Here is a 26,102-nt window from a genome sequence, read left to right on the forward strand (position 1 = left end):
CATCGCAAAGACCATCCACGTCAACCTCCATCCCTGCCTCAGCCCCTCTGCTGATGAAACTATAATCTCCAGACTTGATTATTCAAATAATCTCCTGGCTGGCCTCCCATCCTCCACCCTCTAAACTACAGCTCATCCAAAACTCCATTGCCCATATCCTATCCTGCACCATCCCTCTCACCCACCACCCTAATCTTCGATGACCTACATTGGCTTCCGGTGCCCCAAATGCTTAAATTTATAATTCTCATCCTCATGTTTAAAACTAATCAATTCTTCACCCCTACTTATCTCTGTAACCTCCCCCAGCCTGATACATCCCCAAACTCTGTTCTGACTTTGACTTCTTGTGCATCCCTCTCCCTCCGCCTCACCGTTGGAGGACGTGCCTTTAGTTGCCCGGGACCAAGTATATGGAATTCCCTCCCTACGGCACTATATAAATGCAAGTTGTTGTTGTTGTTAAACCCGTCTGCCTCTCCACCTCCCTCTCCTCCTTTAAGATCCTCCTTTGGACCCATGTCTTTGACCAAGCTTTTGGTTGTATCTCCTGAATTCTCCTTCTTTGACTCAGCGTCCATTTTTTGATTACACCTCTGTGAAGTGCCTTGGAACAATAAAGGTGCTTTATAAATGCAATTTGTAGTTATTTCTCTGACACGATGCCCAAAACTGAACACAGTGCCCTAACTGAAGCCCAGCTAGTGTTGTGTAAAGCAAGAACTTGCATTTATATAGCATGACCTCAGGACGTCCCAAAGTGCCTCACAGCCAATTAATTAATTTTTAAGTGTAGTCACTGCTGTAATATAGGAAATGCAGCAGCTAATTTGTGCAGAACAAGATCCCTCAAACAGCAATGACATAAATGACCAGATAATCTGTTTTAGCTCTAAAGTGTTAGTCGGAGATTATGTGCTCAAATCTTGGAGTGGGGCTTGAACCTACGACCTTCTAACTCGGAGGAGAGGGTGCCATTACTGATCCAAGGCTGACACATAATTGTGCAAATTTATCATTATTTGTTTACTCTTGTACTCCTTTACCTTATTTATAAGGTATACCAGAAAACAATGACACACCTGTGCTGATATTTTCTGAACAGTACAGAAACCTGATCCAGTTGTGTCCTGGGGCAGTGACCGGTGAATTTAAGAATGTTTATGAACAGGAAAAGTCCCAACAAGCCTGTCTCTTTTCATGGGTCAAACCCAACTCGCACCAAATCTTTCAATCCCTTCTCGCTCCTCACACATTTATACTCCAATGCCCATCCTTGATAACTTATACCATAATACCATGACCCCTTGGATGAAGGTTCTGCCTGAGTTCCCTTCTTACTCCTAACTTCCTCAATTTGGTATCTGAACCCATCAAGATATTTTTCCTGGATCAACTTTGTCCATTTCCTTCATAATCTTGAAAACTTCAATTAGGGCCCCTCAAAGTCTCCAAAGAAAATGAAGCCAACACCCGTAACTTTTCCCCCTCACTTAAAAACTCCTGATGCCCAGAATCACCTTTGTTGCTCCTCTGCAAACTGTCAAGAGTGCAATATTCTTTCCATGACCTGGTGACCAGAACTACCCACGGTGTTCCAGTTAGGGTCTGACCAGCAGTTAATTCAACAACAATATAACCTCTTTAGATGTGCATTCGATTTCTCCGCTAATGCAACATAGTTCTGATGAAGTCATAAAACGCCAATGAAACATGCCTTTTCTCCTACAGATGCTGACTAAGAACGTACTGACGGAGAGACTCTTCCTCTTTAAAGAGCACTGATGGTGAGCTTCTCACTTATTCAAAAGCGGATACTGAAGAGCTTTCCTCTTTATGAAACAGGCTACTGATGCAGAAAATCATTCAAAGGGGGTGCCAATGGAGAGATGTCCCTCTCTTTCATAGGGACCAGTGATAGACAAGGCCCCCTCTTTCAAAGTGGGTGCTGATAGAGAGATTCCACATGAAAGGGAGCACTAATGGCCAGATCCTCCTCTTTGAAAGGAATCACTGGTCCCTTCAATTAAACAAGATAAGCATTACCTAAGAGGCTCAATCACGGAGAGTGAGAGACCCAGCTGGATAGGTATAGATAAGGAAAGTATGGGAGCTCGAAAAAAATCCGTAAGTTCAGCACAACTACTTTATTCACAGATCAAAGAACTAACTGATCACTCTCCCCTGCCCAAATCATACACAGCCCATCACCGGTGAAGATGTACATATATTCAATCAGGATACTGAAGATAACCAAGGCTGCAGCTGGTCCTCAGTGATCTGAGTTTACAACGCATTTCATTACCTAACCAATGATTAAATAAAACAAAAAGAATAAAAAAGCAAGGGAAAATGAGTGCTTTGTATCACAGGTTAGACGTGAAATTTTTTTTATTGCAAGAAGTCAGTGAGCCAGACTTTTCAACACTTTGGCAATTTCGAGTGTTGAAGTTTCAGAAACCCCAGCAAAAGTATCTCTCAGTTTCAACAGGTTGGAATCTGAAGCATTCTCCCCTTCCAGATAGGTTTTTTTGTTTCCGTGATGGGGCGGGGATCTCTGCGCTCCTCCAATTCTGGCCTCTTGCGCGTTCGCGATTTTCATCGCCCCCACTACTGGCGGCCGTGCCTTCAGCCGTCTAGGCCCTAAGCTCTGGAATTCCCTCCCTAATCCTCTCCGCCTCTCTCTCCTCCTTCAAGTCGCTCCTTAAAACCTACATCTTTGACCAAGCTTTTGGTCACCTGTCTCAATATCTCCTTATGTGGCTCGGTGTTAAATTTTGTCTGATAATTGCTCCTGTGAAGCGCCTTTGGATGTTTAACCACGTTAAAGGCGCTATATAAATGCACGTTGTTGTTGTTGTTGGTGGTGGTGGGGTGGGGGGGTTAAAGTGTGAGCGAGATCCATGCTTCTCAATACCAGGGTATGGTAGTCTCGTCATTACAGTTCTGGACCTTGAGGGCCCCTAAGCCTTGGCTCCGGCATTGCTGCATCTTAGATCTCTGGACTTAGCTAAGTAGAGGGTGTTTCTTTGGGGCAGTGTGTGCGCAGTACATATGGAGCAAACAAAATCTCTACCTGGTTGGATTTTATGACTGGCTTGCTTTGGAGACTCAAACAAAGTCACGTGTCAGACACCCAGCTTAACAAAAAAACATTTAAGACCTATGTCAATACAACACATCGCATTCCTTCGACTGAGAAGTATGAAAAGAAAACCAAATTAAGCACATACCAGAATGAAATGCCTTTAATTTGTATTTCTTTTTTGTGGCAATTGTAACAATGCATTAATTTCAATAGAAGCCACAATTAACAGAACAGAAATCTCAACAATGTCATGAAAATATTTATAGAGCTACATGTGGTAAAATAAAGAGACCCTAATTTTGGCATCGCCCCCGAGTTTTATGCCTACATCATTGATTTCCAAATTTGCAGCTTGGGAGGACTTAAAGCACATTGTTGGGGCAGGGTGAAGAGAGAGCTTTACTGTGTATCTAACTTGTGTTAGCTGTGATGGCTCAGTGGGTAGCACTCACAACTCTGAGTCAGAATGTTGTGGGTTCAAGTCCCCCTCCAGAGACTTGTAGCACAAAATCTGGGCTGACACTCCAGTACTGATGTAGTGCTGCATTATTGGACCTGCCGTCTTTTGGATGAGACATTAAACCGAGGCCCTGTCTGCCCTCTCAGGTGTTCATAAAAGATCCCATCCCACTATTTTGAAGAAAAGCTGGGGACTTCCTGCCAATAACTCTCCCTCAACCAACATCATTAAAAAATAGATTATCTGGTCATTATCTCATTGCTGTTTGAGGGACCTTTGTGTGCGCCAAATTGGCTGCCGCATTTCCTACATTACAACAGTGACTACACTTCAAAAAAGTATTTTATTGGCTATAAAGTGCCTTGGGATGTCCTAAGGTCATGAAAATGCTATACAAATGCATGTCTTTCTGTGTTGTTGATGGGACAGTGTAGAGGGAGCTTTACTCAGTATCTATCCTGTACTGTACCTGCCCTGGGAGTGTTTGATGGGACAATGCAGAGAGAGCTTTACTCTGTATCTAACCCTGTACCTGCCCCGTTAGTATTTGAGGTGACATTGTAGAGGGAGCTTTACTCTGTATCTAACCCGTGTTGTACCTGCCCTGGAGGTGTTTGATGGGACAGTGTAGAGGGAGCTTTATACTGTATCTAACCTGTGCTGTACCTGCCCTGGGAGTGTTTGATGGGACAGTGTAGAGGGAGCTTTACTCTGTATCTAACCAATGCTGTACCTGCCCTGGGAGTGTTTGATGGGACAGTGTAGAGGGAGCGTTACTCTGTATCTAACCCGTGCTGTACCTGCCCTGGGAGTGTTTGATGGGACAGTGTAGAGAGAGCTTTACTCTGTATCTAACCCGTACTGTACCTCCCCTGGGAGTGTTTGATGGGACAGTCTAGAGGGAGCTCATTCTGCACCTCTGTCTGAAAATTAGCTGCATAGATCCAAACAAGACTGTGCCAGGATGATCTATTGTGGGCATTAGGTTTACAGGTTGAGATCTCGCCTGATGCTGTCAAACATCCCCTTCCCTGAGTTGTCCATCCAACAAGGTGTGTCCAAAGTCTCTCTCACAGCCATGAACTGCATGGTCAAACAAGGACTCCACATGTAACCTGTGCTGTACCTTGACCGGGATTGCTTCATGGAGCATTGTAGGGGGGGTGAGAAGCTTCACTCTGCCTCTAAGCTGTGCACAACCTGGGAATGCCTGATGCTGACACTGTTGTTGGAAAGTTGGAAATTTTCCCCCCAGCATCAAGGTCTCTCACTCTGATCAGCAAAACTGCACCAAGATATATCAGCTTTAAAAAGGACCTAAATGTTTCTAAACCAGAAAGGGATGAAACAGATGAAGAAGGGTGGGAGGAGGCTCATGTGTAGCATAAACACCGGCATAGGCCAGTCGAGCCGATTTGCCTTTTCTATGTAATCATACTAACTTCATGCCTGTTAATACAAGACAGATACACGGATGCTAAAAGGATTCCAGGATCACTTACCTCCGTGAGTCCTACATGCTGCTTCTTGATGACATTTTGTAAACAGTTGCTTAATGTCCTGGTCAGCAGGAGATTGGTGGATTTCCGGATCATGTCGTCTATTTCTGTTGAGCTGAAAAACAAAACTTTTTTTAAAAACCATCTTCTCGTAACTGGGCATTACACCTTCACACATAACCTTTTTTTGGTGTGTGCGTGAACGTTGTGCCCAATAATATGAGGTTAGCCCTGAGAAATTGAACACTTTCCAGTTCAGGCATGCAGTGTCAGTATCAAGCATTGCCACATCAGATACACCACAGACTCACTTCCTCTTCGCTGTCCCATCAAGCACAGCAGCCGTTAGGTGCAGAACAAAGCTCCCTGCTCCAACAGTGTGCCTACCCCAAACCTGCAACCAGTGCCTCATACCGGACTGCAGTGGTTCTAGAAGGCGGCTCACCATCACCTTCTCTAGGGCAATTAGGGATGGGCAATAAATGCTGGCCTTGCCAGCGACGCCCACATCCTATGAACGAATAAAAAAAAAACCTTGTCAGCTGTGGCTCAGTTGGTAGCACTCTCATCTCAGAGTTAGAAGGTTGTGGATTCAAGTCCCACTCCAGAAACTTAAGCACAAAATCTAGGCTGACACTGCAGTGTTAGATGTGGTATTAAACCAAGGCCCTATCTGCCATCTCAGGTGGACATAAAAGATCATGGCACTATTAGAAGAGAAGGGGAGTTCTACCTGGTGTCCTGGCCAATATTTATCCCTTAACCAAATAAAAAACAGATTATCTGGTCATTACTACATTGCTGTTTATGGGACCTTGTTGTGCACAAATTGGCTGCTACATTGACTACACTTCAAAAGTACTTTGTTGGCTATAAAGCGCTTTGGGACATCCTGTGGTTGTGAAAGGCACTATATAAATGTAAGTCTTTCTTTCTTTTGATGTGACAGAGGGTTGTTGGAATAGGGTTGCTTTTTCATTCAGTGATTGAGGCATCTCTTAAGAGACAATTGGATCAATTCATGAAGCAGAGAAGGATACAGGGCAATGAAGAAACAGCAGGGCAGCAGGACTAAATTGGCCTAGCAAATAGCTGGCACAGACACTATGGGCTGAATGGCCTTGTTTTGTGCTATAAACTTCAATGATTCTAACCCACAGTACCACCAAGTCCCCATACATGTTCCTTGTTTCCAGTGATTACTTTAAATGGACCATGTAACTCAGGGCTACTCAGTCTCATTCTGGCAGTCCAGAAACACATGCAGTAGGTCTCCAAAGGTGTACCTGGAAGGAAGAAGTGTGCTGCAAATGGTCACAGAGCCGTAATATGAACCTTATCAGAATTTGAGTTGTGCATGTTTAATTTTTCATTTCAAGCTCGTCATACCATAACCATGTACCAAACACCAGAACTATGTACCAAGTATCATAACCATGTACCAAATATCACAACCATGTGCCAAACATCACAACCATGTACCAAACAACATAACCATGTACTAAACAACATAATCATGTACTAAACAACATAACCATGTACCAAACATCAAAACTATGTACTAAATATCACAACCATGTATCAACATAACCATGTACCAAACATCAGAATCATGTACCAAACATCAGAACAGTCTATAAAATACCACAATCATGTACCAAAGGACATACAGAGTGTTCAGCAGTCTTCCACTTTCTTAATGCATTCTCAGGATGTGGGCGTCGCTAAGAAAGCCATCATTTATTGCCCATCCCTAGTTGTAAATATTCACAGAACAATCCAAAAAAAATTAGCTAACAAGAATTTATTTTCCCTTCAACTTTCTGTACAGTCCAAGTTCATCCAAAGCTTGAATACTGCTCCCATATCTGGGGAGGCAGCAGCCTCTTTCATATTTTTGGGCAGGATGAAAGAAAATGTTTGTCATCTGATGTGATCCCTCTCATATCCTCTAGCCTCCAATATCTGTCTCTGTTGTGACCTTTCTTGACTGTTTTGCTGATATCTCTATGGTGATTTCTCATCTGAACTTTCCTCTCTTGTTCCCCCTAATTATCCAAATAAATTGCCCGACATACTCTTCTTCCCCACTGCACCCACACTAATAAAACCAACAGAAACACAGGAACAGGAGTAGGACATTCAGCCCCTCAAGCCTATTCTGCCATTCAATTAGATCATGGCGTACCTCAACCCCATTTTCCCATTTGCTTCATATCCCAATACAATATCTCCAATGCTAACTCATTTCTTCCTAGTATCACAACCCATCCCCACCCCAGGTCCCTCCCATCCCTTACATACGATGTACAGGATTTTAATAGCCTAGCTTGCTGTCACATCCACAAACCTGGGTATCGATAAGAAAACAAAACGGTAATGACAAGGGAGAAGTAGAGTGGAGTGCCCCAGTGCTCAATGTTGAAGTCACTACAGGTTTCTATTTTATATCAAGGTTAGTCAACAACTCCATTATCATTGTATCATGCAACTACCAGGATGGTAGAAGGTGAACTAGATGGACCTTGGTCTTTCCTCTTCTGGCAATCCCTGTCAACAACTTGAGTTCAGAAACTCAATGCAAATCAATCAAACTGGGAGGGGCTATGGAATTGAAGGAGGCAGCTCAGAAACTGCAAAATGAGTTAAACAAAATGTGTGAGCAGGTCAAACAATGGTAGATGAAATTTAATGCTAGACAGGTGTAGAAGTATTACGCATAGGAAGGAAAAATGAGCAATGCCATGAACCATGTTGAAATAACATAGGATGAAGTTAAAAGAGACCTAGGAGTCTTAGTAGACTCAACACTCCACATGTTCAGCCAAAGCCAATAGAATTTTGAACTCCATTGCCAAAACCGCAGAATAAAAGTCAGAGGAAGTTGTGATCAAACTTCGCAGTGCTTTGGTCTGACCACACCTTGAGTCTTGTGACCAGGTGTGGTCGCCAAGAAACAAGTGGGGCATTCAAGAACCAGAAGCAGTGCAGAGAAAAGCCACAAGGCTGACCCCTACTGTCAGGGGTCTGAGTTATGCGGAAGGACAGGACAGTCTTGGGCTTTTCAGCCTGGAAAGGAAGGTCTGAAAGGTGACCTCATAGAGGTATATAAAATAGTAAATCGTACAGAAAAGGTTAATCCAGAATACTCCTGTGAATTACACAGTATGAGTAAGACAAGGGTACACAGGTTCAAACTAAAGTAAAAGGTAACTTCAGGACTAATATCAGGAGGTTCTTCTTCATGTGGAGAGTGATCAATACTTGGAGTGGTCCTGGGCAGAGTGATGGAGACGAAAGCTCTAGAATCATTTAAGAAACAACTAGCTGCATCAATGAGGTGAGGGGCTTAGGTTTGTTCTAGATGGATGTGTTAGGATGGGCCGAATCGCCTTCCTCATCCGTAAGGATCTAGTGATCACTACGTCCTGCTTCAGCTTGTTTTCTCTCCTATTCTCTTCAACCTTTGTACTGTTCTGCGATACGGGCCAGAGTTGAAAGAGTGCGATAAACCCACATCACAACCCAGTCTCCCAAATATAATTTAATAACACGATTTGATACAACTGTTGCTCATACTGAGTGTCTGTGGGTAGCTATTCCCGTGTTCTAAGGCATTAACAGCTTCAATTCTAGCCCCCATTGCCACTGCACTAACTGTTCACAAACATAGGGCCCTGGGACAGCACACTCAAGGGGTGGGTATAGGAAGAAATACAAGATCGAAGAGAAGAATCACTCTGGGCTGCTGTGTGCTAGCTTCTAATGGTTGGCCATAGTGTGGTGTTAGCAGAACCCAACAGCTTGCCTGCCTTGCCAGGATATAACGCATGGCTGGAGTGCCCAAAGAGAAAGGCGAAAATAACGAGGAACAGAAAAAGCACGGATGGGGTGGGGCGGTTACCAGTTTTTTTTGTGCTTGTCAAGGTGAGAGATGTTAATGGTGGGACTTTTGTTAGACAAAGGTATTAAGGATTACGGAACCAAGACAGATAGATGGAGTTAAGATTCAGATCAGCCATGATCTAAATGAATGGTGGAACAGGCTCAAGGGGCTAAATGGCCTACTCCTGTGCCTATGAAATGGAACATGTGCCATTTCAGGAACCCAGTTGCCAGGTTAGCTATAGCAGAGCTAGACGCAGAGTAAAGCTATGTCTACTCTGCCCCACCATTGTGCCACCTCAGCAGAGCTCCTCCTACTACACCATTTCCCACACCAAAGCATCTCTGAGATACATTGTTAATTGATGCTAATTTAGGGGCCGTTTTGTACTGTAGGTCTATGAGCTGCTAGGTTCTGGACTGAGACTGTGCATTCATTTCAGATAGAGTCCTTACAGAAGACCTTCATCCTGTCAGTCTGGGCTTGATTCGAACCCAGAAGTGAAGGGCCAGTGCCTAGCCCATGTGCCACCCAGTCCCTCAAGGAGAACTATTAATCTAAATGGAATTAAAATAGTAGTATTTAACAATGGGCCAGTTCTTGCTGCAAAAATAACGCTGTGTTAACGAGGCATGCCGTTGTTGATGTGTAAAGCAGCCAGCAAGTTCAGGGGATTAAGAGATATGCCGTGAGTTGCGAAACTCCAGAACTTGCTGGTCGATTTATCCCGTTCCGCCGTCTGCTTCGCACAAATGGCATCATACCCTTAGCCTCCTCGTTATTTTTAAGAACTTCTTGGATTTGCACATTAATTGCCATTAAACACCCCACAGAAAGTTAAGTCTGGTAATTAACAGCATAAGTACTCTTTTAACGACGTGATCATTGTTAATGACTGCCAATCAACCTCTATGGCCCAGTAAGGGAACAATTGAATCTCATTCCTTCAGGTAATGAATTGTTGTTGGAGATTTTATAAATGTCAGATTTTAAATTTTTACATTTTTTTCTTACTTTTCTCTTTTCTCTCTTGCGCCAATCTTTCTTTGCCTCTCTTTATTTAGCTTTCTGTACCTGATTTAACTCTAATCCACCCTATTTCCATCTCCGTCGTTTCTGCTGGTTCTTTCTCAATCCTTAAATCTCATCGGTTAAGGCGATGGACCATTGGTCCCGCCATTCACTAAGGTCCCAGTTGCCTCGTTGCCCTCGCCACGCTGTCATCAGCTCGCAATTCCAGCAAGTTTCGGCACAAAACAGTTTTAAGCTAAAGAGTGAGGGAGAAAGTCTAACTAACGGTGCACGCTGTGCGATGCCCCGCTCCAGCAAGGTCCGGCCCATTATGTGCAAATCCATTCAAGACTTGAATATTGTTTCCATAACTGAGAAAGCTCGAACAACTCTCCTGTACTTCAATACGACTTTAGTTGACACCTCAGTAGTATGGACTGGCATTTAGATATCGGAACTGATCAAGACATACAGATGGGAGTGGCTGTATCCAGTGACCACCAGACAGGATCTTATCAGCTTGGAAATCCATTAAGGAAGCCTTTTGAAATCCTGAACAAACCGAGCTCTTGTCTGAATGGAAGATACTCGAAATACCTTCCCCTTCCCTGTAAAAGGAAAAGAATTAGGGACCAGCGCCTCACTCCACACCACACAACGGGTGGGGCTCATGCACAGGACATGCTGCAGTAAATTACCATTCTCCGTCACCTCACAGAGTGGGAGAGAATTTCTTAGTGTTTTTTGCCGAGATGTGTTAACTGTGGGGTTTTTCACTCCATGGATGTAAAGGTCAACATTGGAGCACTCTCAAGGAGGCTGTTTTACAAACCATCCCTTCTTATTTAACTCTCCCATGCTTTAATTAGGGTCATTATCTAGCGGCTTACTTATTTAAATTGCATTATTTTGCTCTATAATGAGAAGCTTGCTTGAATGCTTGGGGAATCTCAAGCATAGCACAGAGGCCCATCCAATGGTACAAGGATTCTTTGATGCAAAATCAAAGGGCTTTCATACATATACTGATTAGTATATAACCTGGTCTCGGAGAGCCCCCTTTTCTCAATGACTGACTGCATTTAGAACTTTATTTAAAACAGAGGTTGGGAGGAGGAAAAAGCCCTTCCTGCAATAGTGCACCAGCAGAGAAACTTATCATTCAATTGGGTTTTATTCAATTGGGACAATATTTCCAATAATAATTTAAATAATTAGATAACATATCTGCAAGATGACCCAATAGCAAAATGGGTGGCCCAACAACAGGCCTATACTGACCCAATTTAGGGTCAGTCATTGGAGGAGATGCTGAGTAGAGCTTGGGAAAATTCAGCTGGGCAGGGTGCGCAAAGGTAAGATGGGCTAACATTGGAATTGGATTTTTTTTCTTTGTATGTGTCTCTTCTCTTTCCTCAGCCATGAGGTTAATATAGAGCTGATAAATACATCACCATGGAAGGTACTAAAGCTGACTGCATAAATAGCTTCAATAGACAATTAGATTTGTTAATAGAAATGGGAACAAAGAGAGGGGGAACAGAGAGAGATGGAGGGGCAGAGGTGGGGGTGAAGAAGAGAACAAAGGAGGAGGGGGAAGAGGTGTAGAAGAAAAAGAGGAAAAGGAGTAGAAGAAAAGGAGGAAGAGGAGAGGGAAGGAGGAGGAGAGGGAAGGGGAGAGGGCAGGGGGGAGAGAGGAAAGGGAAGGAGGAGGAAAGGGAAAAGTGGGAAGAGGGAAGGAGATACAGAAGGGGAGGAGGAGGAGGAGAGGGAATGAGAATGGGGAGAGGGAAGGAGAGGAGAAAGGGCAAAGTGGGAAGAGAGGAAGGAGCATAAAGGAAGGAAAGGAGGAGGAGGAAGAGATGAAGGAGGAGGGGAAGAGAGGAAGGAGGAGGAGGAGAGGGAAGGAGGAGGAGGGGGGAGGAGAGGGAAGAGAGAGAAAGGGGAAGGGAATGATGCATGGGGAGAGGAAGGGAGGAAGAGAGAAGAGTAGGAAGCAGGGAAGGAGTATGGAGGAAAGGGGAAGAGAATGAACAAAGATACCGTGAAAAGATGGTTAGGTGGAGTTGATCAATTAGACTCAGGCTTGTAGGGCTCAATGATCTTTTCCCATTTCTTCATGTAACTGAAGAATTACTAGCAAATCATCAAAAACTGCTGATATAGTTGAGATCAAGCAAACTGACTTAAAAGAAAATACAGGCTGGTTGGACAATCATTCAAAAACTTGCATTTATGCCACGCCTTTCATAATAAAACATCCCAAGGAACTTTACAGTGGGGAGCGATTGGATGGGGAACGGGAGGAGGGAGCGACAGATTTTCTGGATTTTGGAAGCTGCACTGTGGTAGAAGTAACAGATGATTCGAATCAGGCTTCTCTGTTGCAGTGTATGTTTCTCATTTGGAGTGAGGATTTTCTTAAACTGAGCAGCCAAAGTCTATTAGCCTTTACATTGAACAAAATGAGTTCCAGAACAGGATGAGTTCCAGAACTCCAAAAGTCCTCTACTGAATATTTATTATGTGGAGATGCCGGTGATGGACTGGGGTTGACAATTGTAAACAATTTTACAACACCAAGTTATAGTCCAGCAATTTTATTTGAAATTCACAAGCTTTCGGAGGCTTCCTCCTTCCTCATTTTCCACATTCACCTGAGGAAGGAGGAAGCCTCCGAAAGCTTGTGAATTTCAAATAAAATTGCTGGACTATAACTTGGTGTTGTAAAATTGTTTGAATATTTATTAGCAGGGATGTATTCTAAAAAGAGATTAGTCCTTTACATTCAGGGATATGTTTGTGCTCATCAAGCTGAAGATGTTGGTGCTGATCAAGGAAGTCTCTTTGACTTTGGACATCCCGAGTCAGTAACTCTCTTGCCCAGCTCAGGTTAGATACAGAGTAAAGCCCCTTCTACACTCCATCAAATATTCCCCAATTAAAAAGAAAGACTTGCATTTATATAGCGCCTTTCACGACCTCAGGACATCCCAAAGCATTTTACAGCCAATGAAGTACTTTTGAAGTGCAGTCACTATTGTAATGTAGGTAACACAGCAGCCAATTTGCGCACAGCAAGGTCCCACAAACAGCAATGTGATAATGACCAGATAATCTATTTTTAGGTGCTGTTCGAGGAATAAATATTGGCCAGAACTCCCCTGCTCTTCTTCAAAATAGCATCATGGAACCTTTTACATCCACCTGAGAGGCCTCCGTTTAACATCTCATCCGAAAGATGGCACCTCTGACAGTGCAGCACTCATTCAGTACTGCACTGGAGTGTCAGCCCAGATGTTGTGCTCAACTCTTTAGAGTGGGATTTGAACTCACAACCTTCATGACTCAGAGGCAAGAGAGTGTTACCAACTGAGCTACGGCTGACATTAGATTAGATAAACGGGTTAGAGACACTATACTGTCAAGCACTCACAGGTCAGGTACATCCTTGATGAGGATTAACAACTTCAAAAAGCATAGCCCTACTGCATTTCCAAGGGAAAGGGAAATGCAAATATTCGACTTCTGCAGCAGACCTGTGCCCAATTTTCTGTGTGTATAAAACTGAAGGATAAATTATTTTAAATTGACACTCATTCAGCAAATGACAGTTCAACAGAAGATTAGTTTTAACCGTACACACTGTGGAAAACATATTCCCAGGTGTGTGGATCAGATAGTGCACCGATCGGTGCTGAACTATAGATAGGACCGTTACAGAGGGAGACTAGCTCCCATCACAACCTCAGCTGCAAATATCAGGGTTTCATGCAGTATAATGTACAACACTGCTCGTACTGATCAGTTTATAGCCCAACACAAAAGAATCACTGTGTTCTGAGGACATGCACTTCAGGAAAGAGAGGGGGTTCGGGGTGTGGAGGGTTACTGAATCAGTAGCCGTTTTCAACGTGAGACAAAACTGCCTCCTAGAATGACACTGGAACTCCAATATATGTACATCTTCAAGGGTGAGGGAAGTTGGGCAGGGGTGGTGGTGGGTGGAAGGAGAGCTGGTCTCTGTCTCTGCGCAAGTCTCTGTCACCATTCCCAGGCCCACCCACCATGGGGGCTCCTACCTCTGTCACTATAAACAGCTGCTGAGAGATCTGACAGAATTTCTTTTACCTTGCTGCGAAGGACCAACGCCCACAGGGCAGGGCACCACCAAGGCTGAAGAGAGTAGGAGAAAAGACAAGGTCAAATGAGGAAGGAAAGGTTGGATTTGGCAAGTTCGGCTATTAAAACCCGGGCGATTGTAGGAGAAAGGCAAGACTGAGGGAGGTGAGGGGTTCCACCGTTTTGGGGTTGTGGGAAAGAACTCCTTCCTTTTCCCCCCACCTCCCGTGCAGTAATAACATATATCGAAAAGACACCGCCTCACAGGGAGAGAGGGGGAAGATCATGGTGTGAATCACCCTTCCAATTGCACCCCTCTGCCCTCAGGGTGCAGCTGCTTTTACCCAACTCCTAACACTCCCAACACCACAGTTGAGATCAGGGGCTCACGGTATGGTGGAAATCAAAAGTGCAAATCGACTCACTGCTGCTGCACATGGAGCTTGATTGTGTCGAACTACGCCGGCACACTTTCAACTTTATTAATGTCATTGCCTTTCAGATAATGATCAGTTGAACCATCAACTCACATTTTTTTCTTTTCTGTTCTAACTCCCTCCTCCAATTTCCTGTTCCTCTTCACCTGAAGGTGCTGACCGATAAGGTTGCACAGGTATCGGTCCTGCCCAACACCCATATATGCACACTTTCCAGCATTGGACCTTGGGTAGCGATCGGCAGCGAGCACACGAGCTTTCACCCCCTCCACTTCCCTAATTTAGGCGCACTGAGGCCAATGGTAGCACTTCTACTACTGTACACTGGCTGAGAACGGCAAGCACGGAGTGGACCGGGGTTTGAACCTGAGCTGCATGGCCGCAGGTCGTGAACCCGTGGAGCTATCAGGGGAGCAGCACAAATTCCCATTTGTAGCAGAGTACTAAACTTGCTGTTTGTGGGATCTTGCTGTGCGCAAATTGGCTGCCACGTTTCATACATTACAACAGTGACTACACTTCAAATATATTTAATTGGCTGTAAAGCGCTTTGGGACGTCCTGAGGTCGTGAAAGGCGCCATATAAATGCAAGTTCTTTCTTTCCTTCTTTCCAAACTGAAGTGGTCGTTATGTTATTGATGTCTGTTAACATACATCGACAGCAACATAATAACATGACAACGGCCTCACACCGGGGAGGGGAGCATGCCAATGGTTTAAACATAATAACACCAAACTCTGTAATTCAACCGCAAGTTATGGGCAACCATGCAGATAATGCAATGGGTTTCACTGTTGGATGAGGAATAGCGCATGCAATGTGTTTAATAAAAGGATTTTCTCCAGGAAACATATTCTCAATGCCAACGCTTCCCCCAGCACTTGCTTTCAAACGCGCAGGTAAAGTGCTGGTCACAATCAGCGTTTGAAATCGTAACCCTTCCATCCTGCAGGAGGCATCTGTCAACAGCACCACATTAGACTCGAGACTACAATTTTCTCTGTGATGCTCGTGTGAGAAGATAAAGGAAATGAGTGACAAGAGGGCTAGTCAGTGCTTTGGGGAGGAATCCTGCCACAAGGCAATGAGGACAGATGTATTTTACTTCATAAAGAGTCCATCTCACCTCCCTAGTGCAAAACCTACCTGGGAGACAAAGATCCAGTTTCCCAGTAACATCTTCATTTTAAAATTAACTCCAGTTAAATGAGCTGGTCATTCGTCTGATTGCTGGTTATGGTGTGAACAAAATGGCTGCTATGTTCATCTACACAACAATAGTGACTGCACTTCAGTGTAAGTGTTGGGATATTTCCGAGATAGGACACTGTATTAACTTAAGTTCTTTCTTTCAATTCTTCATTTAAGTTATTCTAGCTTGTAACTCACCCCTGGAGATCAGTTATTATTCAATATATATATATAAAAAAGTCTGAATCATACGATTAGATTCCAGCCCGTAACTCATTCCTGGATATCTATTATTCTACATATAAACCGAATGATCCCCTCGATTAGATCCCAGAATGTACTAATTATATTCTAAGTATAATTCCAACCCAACACAATCACTGCCTGTAGAGTCCTTGCTAAAACACAGTATGAGACAGCAAAAAGTAGCTTTGTTATAATCACAACTTTTGCAGTATTGCTGCAAGCATATGACTATATACAAGGTCAGCATTGGCACAGAAAACATGCATCTCACTCAAATTCATATAGACAATTTACACACACAGTATCTCGGACCAAACTACTTGTCGCTCACTACTGTGGTGAGGAACTTCAATGGAAGTATTAGGACCACTGCTCTTTTTGATAGATATTAATGACCTGGACTTGGGTATACAGGGTATAATTTCAAAGTTTGCAGATGACACGAAACTCAGAAATGTAGTAAACAATGAGGAGGATAGTAACATGCTTCAGGAGGGCATAGACAGACTGGTGAAAAGGGCAGATACACGGCAGATGAAATTTAATGCAGAGAAGTGTGAAGTGATGCATTTTGGTAGGAAGAATGAGGAGAGGCAATATAAACTAAATGGTACAATTTTAAAGGGGGTGCAGGAACAGACACCTGGGGGTGCACATACACAAATCTTTGAAGGTGGCGGCACAAGTTGAGAAGGCTATTACAAAAGCATATGGGATCCTGGGCTTTATAAATAGAGGCATAGAGTACAAAAGCAAGGAAGTTATGCTAAACCTTTATAAAATACTGATTATGCCTCAACTGGAGTATTGTGTTCAATTCTGGGCACCGCACTTTAGGAAGGATGTTAAGGCCTCAGAAAGGGTGCAGAAGAGATTTACTAGAATGCTACCAGGGATGAGGGACTTCAGTTACGGGGCGAGACTGGAGTAGCTGGGGTTGTTCTCCTTCGAACGGAGAAGGTTAAGGGGAGATTTGATGCAGGTGTTTAAGATCATGAACAGTTTTGATAGAGTAAATAAGGAGAAACTGTTTCCAGTGGTAGAAGGGTCGGAAACCAGAGGACACAGATTTAAGGTGATCGGCAAAAGAGCCAGGGGCGATATGAGGAAACATTTTTTTACGCAGCGAGTTGTTATGATCTGGAATGCGCTGCCTGAAAGGGCGGTGGAAGCAGATTCAATAGCAACTTTCAAAAGGGAATTAGATAAAGACTTGAAGGGAAAACATTTACAGAGCAATGGGGAAAGAGCAGGGGGGAGTGGGACTAATTGGATAGCTCTTTCAAAGAGCCGGCACAGGCATGGTGGGGCGAATGGCCTCCTCCTGTGCTGTACCGACTATGATACTATGAACCCCTTTTGCTGGAATGTGTTGTCTGTTAAGCTTTCTGTTTTCTGTTGAGGTTGAATGGCTGTGTGAATGATTAGACATGAGGTGGGGACAGAGGTTTACAATTAGCTATTTTTATTTGCAGTTTATTGAAACCCTGATCTAACTGGAACCATTTCTTGGCAAAGCAGTCTGCCTTGTTTATCAGAAATTGACTGGAACAGGACCTGCTATACCAGGACCGACTGTGTAACAAGCAAACAACTACCAGTTTGCATAAACAGGAGTCTGTTTGCAGAACACTGGCCTGATGGCTGCGTGGAGTTTATTAACTGTTACAAATACTTACGTAGAACAGTGGTGCCCTGCTACTCCATCTCTCAAAAATAAACTTTCCTTTTTGGGAATTTGTGATTGAGGTGTGCTGGAATGCACTGCCTGCAAAGGTGGTGGAAGCAGATTCAGTAAGCGTTTTCAAAAGGGAATTAGGTATATATTTGAAGGGGAGAAAATTACAGGGCTATGGGTAAAAAGCAGGGGAGTGGAACTAATTGGATAACTCTTTAAAAGAGCCGGCACAAGCACAATGGGCCAAATGGCCTCCTTCTGTGCTGTAAGATTCTATGATTAGGTAATCATAATCATAGAATTAGGTAATTCTATGGTTAGCTTGTTTTATTTCAGGGGCCCATGTCTATACTATCATATCAAGCTCTCCCAGGCCAGGTATGTCACAGTGAAATGCATGATCAAATTCCCTCTTAATAATGAGTGTTAAGAACATAGGAACATAAAAAATAGGAGCAGGAGTAGGCCATACGGCCCCTCGAGCCTACTCCGCCATTCAATAAGATCATGGCCGATCTTCGACCTCAACTCCACTTTCCTGCCCGATCTCCAAATCCCTTGATTCCCCCAGAGTCCAAAAATCTATCGATCTCAGTCTTGAATATACTCGACGACTATATGTAAGTATACTATACTTAAGCCCAATCTCAGATGAACCCTAAACACTAGTACAACCTTCCTCTTTCCTGCAGCAGTCATCTCTGTGGACTCCGAGTTAGATTGCTAAACAGCCCTTCATTATTACCCTTTTCTGCAACACATTCTTTCGTTTCCTCCATCACAAATAGTAGGGATTGAATTGAGACTGCTTCAGACTTACTTTGCACCCGACCCCTAACAGACATCAGAGAAGAGGCTTTCACTGTGGCAATCTGAACTGGTTCCAGCCCCAGGTCCCAGAGATGAAAAGATCCAAATCCCAGAAGCAAAAGGGCCGTGCACGAGCCCTCTAAGAATTCAAAGCCACCTTGTTCCTGTAAAGGATTTTTAAATAATCGGCCACATGTTGCTTATTTAATCTGACTGAGTGCCAATGTAGGACCTAACTGAAGAGTCACTTTCTGTTCTCAGAATCATAGTAATTTTAGCACAGAAAAAGGCATTCCTGGGACGGTTCTAGCTCTACATTGGAGCTACCTACTCTAATCCCGTATTCATTTCTCTGTATCCTTTTATATTCTTCCCTTTCAAACACTCGTCCAATTCCCTTCCAAATGAGGTTACAGTCTCTGCCTTAATAGCCACTTGTGCAATCCATGTTCGAATAGCCCTCTGTCCGTAAAGGTTTCATCTAACTAAACATTTCATTCTTCCAGTGACAAGCCTGAGTCTATGCGTCCTTGTCACCTTTCAGCTGTACTGATGTAAAGTCGTGCTGTCGTGCAATGAAAGGGGTGAGTAACCTTGCCGAGGGGCTGAGGCCCAGAGTACAGGACATCACCAAGGCTAAAAAGAGCGAAAGAGAAGACCCGTTAAATCAGAATGCAAAGGAGATGGAGAGTTAGAAACAAGCCTGGACACCGCACTGGGTCACTCAAACATCCTTCCAGGACTCAGCAGTGTCTGAGAGGTGGCAGTGAAACTCGCCAGTCAATCCAAATAAATTACCCAGATCTAAGAAGGCACCACTTCTCCCTACATGGAACATGGATGTGATAGCTGATTAACAAGAAGGGCATACAAGTTGAAAGAAAGAAAAAGAACAAACTTGCATTCATGTCCTCAGAACGTCCCAAAGCACTTTACAGCCAATTAAGTACTTTTGAGGTGTAGCCACTATTGTAATGTAGGAAAATGCAGCAGCTAAATTTCACAGGGCAAGATCCCACATACAGCCTTCTTCAAATAGTGCCGTGCGATCTTTTACATCCACTTTAACAGGCAGTCTGGTGGTCCTCCCAGTGGAGGGCCGGGTGAGCACTCCCAGTGGAGGGCCGGGGGAGCTCTCCCAGTGGAGGGCCGGGGGAGCACTCCCAGTGGAGGGCCGGGTGAGCACTCCCAGTGGAGGGCCGGGGGAGCTCTCCCAGTGGAGGGCCGGGTGAGCACTCCCAGTGGAGGGCCGGGTGAGCACTCCCAGTGGAGGGCCGGGTGAGCACTCCCAGTGGAGGGCCGGGTGAGCACTCCCAGTGGAGGGCCGGGTGAGCACTCCCAGTGGAGGGTTGGGGGAGCTCTCCCAGTGGAGAGCTGGGGAGCTCTCCCAGTGAAGGGCCAGGGGAGCACTCCCAGTGGAGGGCCGGGGGAGCTCTCCCAGTGGAGGGCCGGGGGAGCACACCCAGTGGAGGGCCGGGGGAGCTCTCCCAGTGGAGGGCCGGGGGAGTTCTCCCAGTGGAGGGTTGGGGGAGTTCTCCCAGTGGAGGGCTGGGTGAGCACTCCCAGTGGAGAGCTGGGGGAGCTCTCCCAGTGGAGGGCTGGGTGAGCACTCCCAGTGGAGGGCCGGGGGAGTTCTCCCAGTGGAGGGCCGGGGGAGTTCTCCCAGTGGAGGGTTGGGGGAGTTCTCCCAGTGGAGGGCCGGGTGAGCACTCCCAGTGGAGGGTTGGGGGAGCTCTCCCAGTGGAGAGCTGGGGGAGCTCTCCCAGTGAAGGGCCAGGGGAGCACTCCCAGTGGAGGGCCGGGGGAGCTCTCCCAGTGGAGGGCCGGGGGAGCACACCCAGTGGAGGGCCGGGGGAGCTCTCCCAGTGGAGGGCCGGGGGAGTTCTCCCAGTGGAGGGTTGGGGGAGTTCTCCCAGTGGAGGGCTGGGTGAGCACTCCCAGTGGAGAGCTGGGGGAGCTCTCCCAGTGGAGGGCTGGGTGAGCACTCCCAGTGGAGGGCCGGGGGAGTTCTCCCAGTGGAGGGCCGGGTGAGCTCTCCCAGTGGAGGGCCGGGTGAGCTCTCCCAGTGGAGGACCGGGTGAGCTCTCCCAGTGGAGGGCCGGGGGAGCTCTCCCAGTGGAGGGCCGGGTGAGCTCTCCCAGTAGAGGGCCGGGTGAGCACTCCCAGTGGAGGGCCGGGGGAGTTCTCCCAGTGGAGGGCCGGGTGAGCTCTCCCAGTGGAGGGCCGGGTGAGCACTCCCAGTGGAGAGCCGGAGGAGCACTCCCAGTGGAGGGCCGGCAGGCATGCTGTCCATGGGATGGGGCGGTTAACAGAGGTCCTGTATTTCTGTCCATTAAAGATCTTGTGGCATTATTCAAAGCACAGTGAGTACTGTTGATGTTCTAGCCAACACTCCTGCCTGAACCATCACCTCCCCAAAAATTAAAAGATCAACAGGCGATTCATTTCCCTGCCAGCACAGAACAGAACATTTGCCTACACAACAGTCGCTGCACTTCAAAAGAAAGAAAGAACTTGCATTTATATAGCGCCTTTCACAAGCTCAGGACATCCCAAAGCGCTTCACAGCCAATTAAGATACATTTGAAGTGTAGTCACTGTTGTAATGTAGCAAAGGCGGCAGCCAATTTGCGCACAGCAAGGTCCCACAAACAGCAATGTGATAATAACCAGATAATTTGTTTTAGTGACTTTAGTTGAGGGATGGACATTGGCCGGGACACCGGGGAGAACTCCCCTGCTTTTCTTCGGAATAGTGCCATGGGATCTTTTACGTCCCCCCCCGAGAGGGCAGGCGGGGCCTCGGTTTAACATATCATTCGAAAGGCTGGATGGGACGATATAAATGCTGGCATTATTACAGCTTGGACTCTGGGATCAACGGGAGATAACGCGGGGTGTAAAAAAAAAACTGTTGACGGAAAGACAGAAGAGTGTGCGAAAAGACACCACAAAACTCGATACCTTGCTTCCTAAGGACTCCAGCCTATGACCCGGCATACCTAACATGATTGACGGGATGACCCCATCACTCCAGGGTTCAGTAAGAATGACAGCTAAATATCCCTGCTGGCTCTCTGTGCAGACTCTCTAATAAAAACTAATTCAAACCTGTCACGTTACTGAAGGGAAAAAGTGGCAGGCGACATTATTGGCCCGGGATAGTGTGGCATTGTTTTGCGGGGGCCCTTTTTAACAGGACAACAGCTCCAACAGAGAAGACCGCAGCAAAGTGCACTCAAAGCATTTTATTTAAATTTCCCTCTGACATGCAGGCTTTGTTTTTTTTGTCACGAGTTGACAAGTATTTTAAAAGCACCTTATACAACAGATTTGAGGAATTTTCTCAAATGACACACACACACACCCATTGTACTGAAGGCCAACATTCATTGTCTCCAGCTCTAATTCATTCTTTCCCAGAACCTCACAACTGTGGAACTCCCCAGTCCATCCTTCCTTCCTCCTACCATCTATGGAGCTTTTAAGCCCCAAGCTTGGCAGCACCTTATCACCACTACTTCATTTAGCCCATATCTTCCCTCCTACATATTTTTTTTTAAGATCTCTTACGGCTCTATTTCGAACAGCAGGGGAGTTCTCCCCGGTGTCCTGGACAATATTTATCCCCTCAACCAACATCACCAAAACAGATTATCTGGTCATTATCACATTGCCGTTTGTGCGACCTTGCTGTGGGCAAATTGGATGCTACGTTTCCTACATTACAACAGTGACTACACTTCGTAAGTACTTAATTGGCTGTAAAGCGCTTTGGAAAGTCCTGAGGTCGTGAAAGGCGCTATATAAATGCAAGTTGTTCCTTTTTTTAAAAAACTTGATGGTGTCCTGCACTGTAGCCAAAGGGCAGTGGAAATCACTCCCTCAAAGAGCTGTTAAAAGATTGAGATTGATAGATTTTTGTTGGGTAAAGGTATTAAGGGATATGGAGCAAAGGCGGGTAAATGGAGTTGAGGTACAGATCCACTATGATCTAATTAAATGGTAGAACAGGCTCAAAAGACTAAATGGCCGACTCCTGTTGCTATGAACCTAGCTCAGGGTTTTCCAATGCATAAGGGAATTGGATATATACTTAAAATGCAAAAGAAATTGCAGGACTATGGGTAAAGAGCTGGGGAGTGGGACTAATTGGATAGCTCTCTCAAAGAGCGGGCACAGACACAAAGAATATGGTCCAATATATATGTGTGTGTGTGTGTGTGTGTGTGTGTGGGCGGGGGTGGAGTTGTTTGAAGAAGCATTATAAGGGGAGTGAGGGGGGTTTGCCAAAGGGTAGGAATGCTATTTTCAATTCTCCAGGTAGTTTCTTAACTGATTTATGTATTTACTGTTGTCTGTCTGTTAATATGTTTAGAATTTTTTTTGTAAATTAAATTTGTTTTACTTGAATTGAAATCCTAAGTGGCTGTGTGCTTCCCTGTGCCTTCCCTTCCCCAGTGCGAACATTCCCAGTTTTAGTTGCCTCTCCTCCTACTTCGAGCTGAGCCCACGGTATTCACTGAGTTGTCAGCCACCGATTGCTCTATAGTGCCAGGTATGTTTTAAGGAGCGTCTTACAGGAGGAGAGAGAGGTAGAGAGGCAGAGAGAGGTTTAGGGAGGGAATTCCAGAGCTTAGGGCCGAGGCAGTTTAAGGCACGGCCGCCAATGGTAGGGTGTTGAAAATCGGGGATGCACAAGAGGCAGGAATTGGAGGAGCGCAGAGATCTCAGAGGGTTGCAGGGCTGGAGGAGGTTACAGAGATAGGGAGGAGGAGAAGCCATGAAGGATTTGAACACAAGAATGAGAATTTTAAAACCAAGGCCAGAATTTACACCAGTATTACATACGGTACCCCAGGAGGAGATGGACCAGTGCTTTTTAAAGATTCATTTTACAGCTCTTAGTGCTTTTCTGCACCTCCTCACAATCACTTTACAGACCCTCCCCGGCAGAGACCTGGAAACAAGTCACCTGCCCCCTGCCTGCCCCTTGCAGGAATAGCGCTTGTGAGAAGGGACACCAAAGAGAAATAATATTAAATAAAAATTGGAGAAAGAAAAGGGGCAAAATAAACAGCACTTTTACACCAGGAGTCTGGTAGCCCTGTGGTTTATAGTACTCGACTAGCAACCCGGAGGTCTTTGAATTTAAATCCCACCACAAATTGTAAAATGGAATTCAACAAATCTGGTGATTTGTGGTCTGGCACCAGATAAAATGAGCATGAAAGGATGTCCTTCAGGGAAGGGAACCTGCCATCCCTCCCCGGTCAGGGTTACATGTGATTCCAGTCCCATACTGTCTGAAAGAAAGAAAGAGACTTGCATTTATATAGCACCTTTCATGACCTCAGGGCATCCCAAAGCGTTTCACAGCCAATCAAGTACTTTTGAAGTGTAGTCACCGTTGTGATGTAGTAAACGCGGCAGCCAATTTGCACACAGCAAGCTCCCACAAACAGCAATGTGATAATAACCAGATAATCTGTTTTTCAGTGATGTTGGTTGAGGGATAAATATTGACCAGGACACTGGGGAGAACTCCCTGCTCTTCTTCGAATGGTGGCAAGGGATTTTTTTTACGTCCACCTGAGATGGCAGACGGGACCTCGGTTTAACGACTCATCCAAAATATGGCACCTCCAACAGTGCAGGGTTCCCTGAGGTCTGCACTAGAATGACAGCCTGGATTTTGTACTCAAGTCCCTGAGTGGGACTTAAACCCACAACCTTCTGACTCAGAGGCGAGAGAGGTACCCACTGAGCCATGGCTGGCCAGGGATGGACAGTGTCAGATGTCCCATTTCATTTATTCTCTCTCGCTATCTCCTTACCTCAGATGAAGGTCCTCTGAAAACTTGAGGCAGGCGTAGATAAACTCTTTGATCTGCATGTAGACTTTGGGCACAAATTCCGAGAACGGGAACTTTTTGGGAAAGAGTTGCTGCAAATAAGGAACGAAGGTTAATGTGGAGCTGAAAATAAAGGCACAAACATTTTGAACCACATCGCATTCAGTGCTGCACCCCACCGTGGGGTCATTTAAAAACCTTAGAATATCACAAAAAAAAAACTTCCTCTTTAGGCGTCTGTTTCAGGGTTTTGTCAACAGTGCTTTATAAATCAGCCATTACTGCCTTCTGTTCATGGACAGTGCAGCACCTGGATCCACAATCATGGGGTCCTTTCTATTGAACCTTCCCCATTTAATTACTTCAGTTATGTAGAAAGACTAGAGTAGCTGGGATTGTTCTCCTTAGAGCAGAGAGGTTAAGGGGAAATTTAGTAGAGGTGTTCAAAATTAGGAGCAGTTTTGATAGAGTAACTAGGGAGAAACTGTTTCTACTGGCGGGAGGGTCGGTAACCAGAGGACGCAGATCTAAGGTAATTTGCAAAAGAACCAGAGGGGAGAAGAAGAAAAATATTTTTACGCAGCGAGTTGTCATGATCTGGAATGCGCAGCTTGACAAGGTGATGGAAGCAGATTCAATAGTAACTTTAAAAAGGGAATTAGTTAAATACTTGAAAAGAAAAATGTTTGCAGGGCTATGGGGAAAGAGCAGGGGAATGGGGACTAATTGGATAGCTTTCAAAGAACCGGCATAGGCACGATGGGCCGAATGGCCTCCTTCTGTGCTGTATGATTCTATGATAAGTATCCCTTGCCCATTTCGTCGTGGTCCTTTTAAAAGCCGTGACTTCACTTTACCTGTGTAAACTGGCTTGGCCTCAATTTAGCCAGCATTTTGGGTATCCCTATACTCTGCCATCTCTAAATCAGGGTCTGATGGTTCTGATCCTGGGGTCCTGCTGGTTCCTTCATTCTTAGTAACCAGCGACACTTTATATACGGCTTGCCAACAATTATTTATTGGTTAGATGCTCCCTACAGAATCTACTTGAAATTCCAACAATACGCTGAATTGCTGCATGTATGGTTTGATCCAACGTGGCCCAAGAGGTAGCAATGGGAAAGCTAAACCATATCAAGACGCCAACTGAACTCTTGGGATTTTCTTTCATATGTACTGAGAAATGAAGGTGAAGGGCCTAGGTCCATATAATGCAGGAGGGCACTACAGCTGATGTTGAAACAAACAGGAGGAAAGGGGAGGTAAATCAAAAAGTAATCATTAGGTAAGACCAAGCTCAGACCTTAAAAATCGGTAGATTATAGGAAGAAGGGTCTAAAAGGGTTAAATTATGAGGACAGGTTGCATAGAATAGGCTTGTATTCCTTTGTATATAAAAGATTAAGGGGTGACCTAACTGAGAAGATTAAGATGATTAAAAGATTGATAGGGTAGATAGAGAGAAACTATTTCCTTTGGTGGGGGAGTCCAGAACAAGGAGGCATAACCTTAAAATTAGAGCTAGGCCGTTCAGGAGTGATGTCAGGAAGCACTTCTTCACACAAAGGGGAGTGGAAATCTGGAACTCTCTCCCTCCCAAAAGCTGTTGAGACTGGGGGTCAATTGAAAATTTCAAAACTGAGATTGATAGATTTTTGTTAGGCAAGGGGTATTAAGGGTTACAGAATCAAGGCGGGTAAATGGAGTTAAGATACGGATCAGCCACGATCTAATTGAATGGCAGAACAGGCCCGAGGGGTTGAAAGTCCTACTCCTTTTCCAATGTTCCTATGTAAGGGAAGACTGAGGGAGGTGAA

The 26,102-nt window shown here is 45.1% G+C and overlaps 1 protein-coding gene across 5 annotated transcripts in view; it reads right to left on the minus strand.

Moving 5' to 3' along the window:
• Nucleotides 1-26,102, minus strand: part of LOC137314445 (exocyst complex component 6B) — a 628,729-nt gene that overhangs the window by 171,643 nt on the left and 430,984 nt on the right. For 4 of the 5 annotated variants that reach the window (XM_067979811.1, XM_067979897.1, XM_067979907.1 and 1 more), the window contains 3 exons: nucleotides 24,268-24,377; nucleotides 14,076-14,120; nucleotides 5,051-5,162 (listed from right to left, as the gene is read on the minus strand). In XM_067979811.1, the coding sequence (XP_067835912.1) occupies nucleotides 5,051-5,162; nucleotides 14,076-14,120; nucleotides 24,268-24,377 (267 nt within the window). The remainder of the gene's footprint in view (nucleotides 1-5,050; nucleotides 5,163-14,075; nucleotides 14,121-24,267; nucleotides 24,378-26,102) is intronic. The other variant, XM_067979862.1, reaches the window with a different exon arrangement.

The sequence above is a fragment of the Heptranchias perlo genome, chromosome 1 (genome assembly GCF_035084215.1).
Source record: "Heptranchias perlo isolate sHepPer1 chromosome 1, sHepPer1.hap1, whole genome shotgun sequence".
Classification (NCBI taxonomy): Eukaryota; Metazoa; Chordata; class Chondrichthyes; order Hexanchiformes; family Hexanchidae; genus Heptranchias; species Heptranchias perlo.